We start from the raw sequence: 8,141 nt of genomic DNA, 5'->3' as shown, positions 1-8,141 counted from the left end.
TTATATCACCGTCCATGTTGTGGTACTATTTGTGCACTTCTAGTAAGTATTTGGTGGCTGCAAATATGACCTGAAGGTTTTTTAGGTTCGCCTGCGATTAAAGTCAATGGGACCCGCAGCAAACGCGCGGTTCGTAAACATTTGCTCATGAACGCGAGTTCGCATTCTGTTCATCCTTCACTACTCTTTATCTGTTCTGAATGAACATTTACAAATAAATTGCCAAGTCTGACTTAATATGAGATAAACAAACTAAAATAACCTCATAATTAATCATTATAGAGAAGAAATTAAACAATAAGCACTAACAAGTCTACTGACAATAATTAGGCCTCTCCCCTGAGGATCTGGTGTTATTATATAGAATGTTTCGTGGTATTATATTGGAAACAAAGCTGTGTGGTCTAATACATCTTATATCATGTCAGGTAAAGTCTCTCACCCTATCTGCTTACCTCATATCCCAAATTATATGATCAGCAACCAAGTTCAGCTGCAGGTGTCTATATGGGATCTTGGGCGATCTTATTTTTAACTTCACCAAATACATATTTAACCACGTTGTAATGGACCCTACTGTTGATCTTGAGCTGACGCCGACCATGGAAGGAAGTTTGTTGCCCACTTCAGCACGAAATATGTTCATATTCTGAGAGTTTTATTTTTATTTTTTTTCATGTTTTTTCATTGACACAAGTGTACTGTACCCAACCGGTGAATGCAGGTGGGTCCCCATACCTGCTGGACACCATACAAGTTGTGTTGTCCGCTACCTTGGTGGTTACACCCATAGTGCATTACTACAACAGAACAAACTGTATGTACAAATGTTGCAGAGCTGAGTTTATTATTTGGCAAGGCTAGAAATGATATGCTTGACATTATACACAGTAGCAACTTCAGCTCTGCTACATTAGACTTTCATGCAGATGGACTGATTTCAGGTACTGCACTTCTAAACAAGGTCAGTGTCAGCAGGACCTCACCAATAAAGGAGAAGGTCTAGGCATTTTTAGTGCTAGCTGGGAATGTACCTGAGATTACATCCTTGTTTTGGACTAGACTGAAGTTGAAAAACACACGCAGGAGAATTATTTTCTTATTTTGCACATATTATTTCTTTAGCTGAGTGATGCATGGAGGATGCATGAAACTCATGGATTATTCAGGAATTTCTGTCTAGATCTGAAGCAGACAGATCTAGACAAGTGTTGAGCACGAATATTTGAATAGCAAATTTTTATCGCGAATATCGCCACTTCGAGAATTCGCGAATATTTAGAATATAGTGCTATATATTTGTTATATCGAATATTCAGCATTTTTTTCCATCTGAACACATTATTCCTCTCTGCTTCTTGCTTGTGGGCCAATGAGAAGGAAGCAATGTCAAGTTCACAAGACTTAGTGCACCAATAAGTAATCTGTAGTCAGACCTGCTAAATGTGAAGTTGCACGTAGTGCGATACAATATTCTAATCACGGCCGATTAGCGCAATCACGAATATATTGGAGCACTTGACTCTATCTGCATATAAAGCTATTGTATTGTAATGTTCTGCTGTGCCAACCATTTTCTCCAGTCTCAGGAAACTTATACCAGCTTGAAAAATGTAGCCAAAATGACCCACGCCTGTATATCGCGTTACGAATTCGCATTATGCGTTTTCTTAACTGCCGATTTTTCACATTCAATAAAATAATCTCGAATTCTCGAAATTCACGAATATATGACGAATATTCTACAAAATATTTGTGAAATATCGCGAATTAGAATATAGCCCATGCCACTCATCATCTAGACCAAGAGATAATCAAAAGCATTTCCCATGTGGACATCATATGTAGAGGATTTTCTCATGAGTAGCATTTATAATGGGGTACTCAAATAACCCAATCCATAGGTGACCACCTAAGCATTTGTAGATGTTTCTGTAAAGCCTCAAGAGCCCAGCTATATTTCGAGTTGCATGGAGTCATAATGCAACACCCATAGAAATATGTGGTGTTCTACTGTACCGATATATACCTGTGATATTATACAGGCATATACTTTGTACAAAGGTTTCTCTCTCTTCTTTATATGGAAATAGAAAAAGATGCTATACCCTATTGGATATATGAAGAGTCCACAAATCATCACACTCAATATGGACTTTGTTTTCCACAGTAGAGGCTCTGTGCTAACAGTTCCACCAGGTGCATAGAGCCTAAGACATATACGTAAATGGTTGGTGGAAGCCCCTTGGCAAAAAATTTTGTGTGGAACCCCAATCCCACTTCTAGAACTCATGACCCCCTATAGCAGGCACTTATAGGAGTGGTGGCCCTATCCAAGTAATCTGTGTTGCAGCTAAGCCAATGACTGCTTTAGACTTCAAAAGAAGGGTGCCACATGGCTGATTCTCCATCTGGTCCTCCTCAGTGTAGGCCGCTTGGTCATGAATGCCTACATAAAAGGTCATTTAGATATATAAAAAATATTCATCGATAGATAGATAGATAGATAGATAGATAGATAGATAGATAGATAGACAAGCTCAGGCCAGGTGGAGGCCCACTAGGTCTCTAAAGTGGTGAACATATGCCCCTTTTGTTGTCTGTACAGTACATCTCTGTGTTAACCTGATGTCCTATAGAAAGCTGTAGGTAATATTGTGGTGCCACCTTAGTTTTTCTGTTCTTGTCATATCCTGTTTCTGGTCTTCAAGAAATGGATAGGAGAAATCAATCACTGGTCACAGAATTTCTCCTCTTAGGATTTGGAAACCTCCACAACCTCCGAATTGTAATTTTCATCTTCTTTTTGATAATCCACATCATGGCTTTAACATCAAACATCTTTGTTGTAGTCTTGGTTGGGGTCACCCAGAACCTCCACTCCCCTATGTACTTCTTTCTCAGTCAGCTGTCCTTGTCTGAGATCCTGTTCACCAGTAACATTGTGCCCAATATGCTATGGTTGATACTAGTGAGAGAAGGACGACTATCAGTGTCCAGGTGTTTATCTCAGTTCTACTTATTGAGTGTTCCCAGCATTGCCCAGTGCTTTTTGTTGGCAGCCATGTCCTTTGATCGGCATGTGGCCATCTGCAGACCATTACACTATGCCACTATTATGACCTTTAACCATCAGCTTCAGATGGTGACCTTCTGCTGGTTGCTGGGCTTCACCTTTCCTCTATCAGTTTACATTTTCTTAAGCAAATTAGAATTCTGCCGCCATAACATCATTGATCATTTTTTCTGTGACATTGCTCCTCTTCTACAATTGTCCTGCTCAAGTACGTCTTCTGTAGAACTGGTCACGGCTGTGGTCTCCTTTCCAGTCCTCTTGACTCCATTCATGTTTATCATAGTCACCTACATTTCCATCATTCAGACCATCCTCAAGATTCCCTCCGGCACTGGAAGACATAAAGCCTTCTCCACCTGCAGCTCCCACCTGATTGTTGTGTGCATGTACTACGGAACGTTGTCATCCATTTATATCTTCCCACCAAGAGATAATTCCATAAATCTGAACAAAGGGCTCTCTGTTCTATACACACTGGTGACTCCATTGTTTAACCCTGTAATTTACAGCTTGAGGAACCAGGATATTAGAGGAGCCATTAGGAAATTGTTTAAAATCTTGAAGCAGTGGCAAAAGTTATAAATAGAAAAGATCGCTTAACCTCTTCATGGCTGGGGCGATTTTCATTTTTTCATTTTCGTTTTTTAACTCCCAGCCTTCTCAAAACCATACCTTTATTTTTTCCATTCACATAGCCATATGAGGGCTTTTTTTATTTTTGCTGCACTAGTTGTACTTTCTAAAGGCACAATTTACAGTTGCATACAAAGTAATTGGAAGTGGGAAAAAAATCCACGCAGTTTTATGGGGTTTTTTTAACAGCAATTCATATGTGGTAAAATTTACCTGATTCTTATTTTCTGGGTCAGTACAATTACAATTACAGTACAGGTATTGTGCTGCTACGCAGTTAAAATCTATGTAGTTTAATTCATATGATATTCTATATTTGGTTATGTGCTCCCATCTAGTGGCCGTTTTTGGTATTGCACTTGTTTTTCTTGTTTGTGATATCAGTGATTAATTTCCTTTCATTGCTCCACCCCTTCTTCTGTGTACCTCACTTCCTGTATCATTTATACTGCTCCAGCATATGTACAGGTACACATGTATTCTCATGTACGCTTAAGAAAGCATCATCTTTTGACTGCACAATACCGGAATCCATCTGTTCTGCTGTACTCTGTTATCTGGCTTACAGAATAAAGCAACTTACACGTATAAACTTGGTGTTGGTGAGTTCAAGCTATCTGATAAGGATTGTCTGCAGTGATTATATCTGCTCATACAGGCCAGGCATAGAGGTCTCACTAGGGATAAATCGCTATTACAACAATCTGAGTCAGAATAATACCACATATGTATAGTTTTTCTTGCATTTTAACCACTTCAGCCCCACTAGGTGAAACCCCCTTCATGACCAGAGCACTTTTTACACTTCGGCACCACACTCCTTTCACCGTTTATCGCTCGGTCATGCAACTTACCACCCAAATGAATTTTACCTCCTTTTCTTCTCACTAATGGAGCTTTCATTTGGTGGTATTTTATTGCTGCTGACATTTTTACATTTTTTGTTATTAATCAAAATGTAACGATTTTTTTGCAAAAAAATGTCATTTTTCACTTTCAGCTGTAAAATTTTGCAAAAAAAAACGACATCCATATATAAATTTTTCGCCAAATTTATTGTTCTACATGTCTTTGATAAAAAAAAATGTTTGGGCAAAAAAAAAAAAATGGTTTGGGTAAAAGTTATAGCGTTTACAAACTATGGTACAAAAATGTGAATTTCCGCTTTTTGAAACAGCTCTGACTTTCTGAGCACCTGTCATGTTTCCTGAGGTTCTACAATGCCCAAACAGTAGAAAACCCCCACAAATGACCCCATTTCGGAAAGTAGACACCCTAAGGTATTCGCTGATGGGCATAGTGAGTTCATAGAACTTTTTATTTTTTGTCACAAGTTAGCGGAAAATGATGATGATTTTTTTTTTTTTATTTTTTCTTACAAAGTCTCATATTCCACTAACTTGCGACAAAAAATAAAAAATTCTAGGAACTCCCCATGCCCCTCACAGAATACCTTGGGGTGTCTTCTTTCCAAAATGGGATCACTTGTGGGGTAGTTATACTGCCCTGGCAATTTAGGGGCCCAAATGTGTGAGAAGAACTTTGCAATCAAAATGTGTAAAAAATGACCGGTGAAATCCAAAAGGTGCACTTTGGAATATGTGCCCCTTTGCCCACCTTGGCAGCAAAAAAGTGTGACACATCTGGTATCGCCGTACTCAGGAGAAGTTGGGGAATGTGTTTTGGGGTGTCATTTTACATATACCCATGCTGGGTGAGAAAAATATCTTGGTCAAATGCCAACTTTGTATAAAAAAATGGGAAAAGTTGTCTTTTGCCAAGATATTTCTCTCATCCAGCATGGGTATATGTAAAATGACACCCCAAAACACATTCCCCAACTTCTCCTGAGTACGGGGATACCAGATGTGTCACACTTTTTTGCTGCCAAGGTGGGCAAAGGGGCACATATTCCAAAGTGCACCTTTCAGATTTTGCAGGCCATTCCATTTTTTACACATTTTGATTGCAAGGTACTTCTCACACATTTGGGCCCCTAAATTGCCAGGGCAGTATAACTACGCCACAAGTGACCCCATTTTGGAAAGAAGACACCCCAAGGTATTCCGTGAGGGGCATGGCAAGTTCCTAGAATTTTTTATTTTTTGTCGCAAGTTAGTGGAATATGAGACTTTGTAAGGAAAAAAGAAAAAAAAAGAAAAATCATCATTTTCCGCTAACTTGTGATAAAAAATAAAAAATTCTAGGAACTCGCCGTGCCCCTCACGGAATACCTTGGGGTGTCTTCTTTCCAAAATGGGGTCACTTGTGGCGTAGTTATACTGCCCTGGCAATTTAGGGGCCCAAATGTGTAAGAAGTACCTTGCAATCAAAATGTGTAAAAAATGGCCTGCGAAATCCGAAAGGTGCACTTTGGAATATGTGCCCCTTTGCCCACCTTGGCTGCAAAAAAGTGTCACACATGTGGTATCGCCGTACTCAGGAGAAGTTGGGCAATGTGTTTTGGGGTGTCATTTTACATATACCCATGCTGGGTGAGAGAAATATCTTGGCAAAAGACAACTTTTCCCATTTTTTTATACAAAGTTGGCATTTGACCAAGATATTTTTCTCACCCAGCATGGGTATATGTAAAATGACACCCCAAAACACATTCCCCAACTTCTCCTGAGTACGGCGATACCACATGTGTGACACTTTTTTGCAGCCTAGATGTGCAAAGGGGCCCAAATTCCTTTTAGGAGGGCATTTTTAGACATTTGGATCCCAGACTTCTTCTCACACTTTCGGGCCCCTAAAAAGCCAGGGCAGTATAAATACCCCACATGTGACCCCACTTTGGAAAGAAGACACCCCAAGGTATTCAATGAGGGGCATGGCGAGTTCCTAGAATTTTTTTTTTTTTTGCATAAGTTAGCGGATATTGATTTTCTTTTTGTTTTTTTCTCACAAAGTCTCACTTTCCGCTAACTTAGGACAAAAATTTCAATCTTTCATGGACTCAATATGCCCCTCACGGAATACCTTGGGGTGTCTTCTTTCCGAAATGGGGTCACATGTGGGGTATTTATACTGCCCTGGCTTTTTAGGGGCCCTAAAGCGTGAGAAGAAGTCTGGAATATAAATGTCTAAAAATGTTTACGCATTTGGATTCCGTGAGGGGTATGGTGCGTCCATGTGAGATTTTATTTTTTGACACAAGTTAGTAGAATATTAGACTTTGTAAGAAAAAACAAAAACAAAAACAAACAAAAAATTTCCGCTAACTTGTGCCCAAAAAAATGTCTGAATGGAGCCTTACCGGGGGGGGGGGGGGGGGTGATCAATGACAGGGGGGTGATCAATGACAGGGGGGTGATCACCCATATAGACTCCCTGATCACCCCCCTGTCATTGATCACCCCCCTGTAAGGCTCCATTCAGACGTCCGTATAATTTTTACGGATCCATGGATCGGATCCGCAAAACACATGCGGACGTCTGAATGGAGCCTTACAGGGGGGTTATCAATGACAGAGGGTGATCAGGGTGATCACCCCCCTGTCACTGATCACCCCCCCCCTGTAAGGCTCCATTCAGACATCCGCATGATTTTTTACGGATCCATGGATACATGGATCGGATCCACAAAACACATGCGGACGTCTGAATGGAGCCTTACAGGGGGGTTATCAATGACAGAAGGTGATCAGGGTGATCACCCCCCTGTCACTGATCACCCCCCCTGTAAGGCTCCATTCAGACATCCGCATGATTTTTTACGGATCCATGGATACATGGATCGGATCCACAAAACACATGCGGACGTCTGAATGGAGCCTTACAGGGGGGTTATCAATGACAGGGGGTGATCAGGGTGATCACCCCCCTGTCACTGATCACCCCCCCTGTAAGGCTCCATTCAGACATCCGCATGATTTTTTACGGATCCATGGATAGGATCCACAAAACACATGCGGACGTCTGAATGGAGCCTTACAGGGGGGTGATCAATGACAGGGGGGTGATCAGGGAGTGTATATGGGTGATCAGCAGCCTGTCATTGATCACCCCCTGTAAGGCTCCATTCAGACGTCCGCATGTGTTTTGCGGATCCGATCCATGTATCCATGGATCCGTAAAAATCATGCGGACGTCTGAATGGAGCCTTACAGGGGGGTGATCAATGACAGGTGGGTGATCAATGACAGGGGGTGATCACTCCATTCAGACGTCCGCATGATTTTTACGGATCCATGGATACATGGATCGGATCCACAAAACACATGCGGACGTCTGAATGGAGCCTTACAGGGGGGTTATCAATGACAGGGGGGTGATCAGGGAGTGTATATGGGTGATCACCCGCCTGTCATTGATCACCCCCCTGTAAGGCTCCATTCAGACGTCCTCCATGTATCCATGGATCCGTAAAAATCATACGGACGTCTGAACGGAGCCTGACAGGGGGGTGATCAATGACAGGGCGGTG

General features: G+C 41.3%; 1 protein-coding gene across 1 annotated transcript; it reads left to right on the top strand.

The window, feature by feature from the left end:
* The first annotated feature begins 2,713 nt into the window (after nt 1-2,713).
* Nucleotides 2,714-3,658, top strand: LOC122925522 (olfactory receptor 6Q1-like). Its single transcript, XM_044276878.1, has one exon. The coding sequence runs from the start codon at nt 2,714-2,716 to the stop codon at nt 3,656-3,658; it is 945 nt and encodes a 314-aa protein (XP_044132813.1).
* The last annotated feature ends 4,483 nt before the right edge of the window (nt 3,659-8,141 follow it).

This window comes from Bufo gargarizans, chromosome 2 (assembly GCF_014858855.1).
Source record: "Bufo gargarizans isolate SCDJY-AF-19 chromosome 2, ASM1485885v1, whole genome shotgun sequence".
Lineage (NCBI taxonomy): Eukaryota > Metazoa > Chordata > Amphibia > Anura > Bufonidae > Bufo > Bufo gargarizans.
The sequence above is the reverse complement of the archived record's forward strand: the minus strand, read 5'-3'. Positions and strand labels throughout refer to the sequence as shown.

Bases quoted from the DNA above. Each gene is read 5' to 3' on its own strand.
- LOC122925522 (XM_044276878.1), top strand. From the start codon at position 2,714: ATGGATAGGAGAAATCAATCACTGGTCACAGAATTTCTCCTCTTAGGA.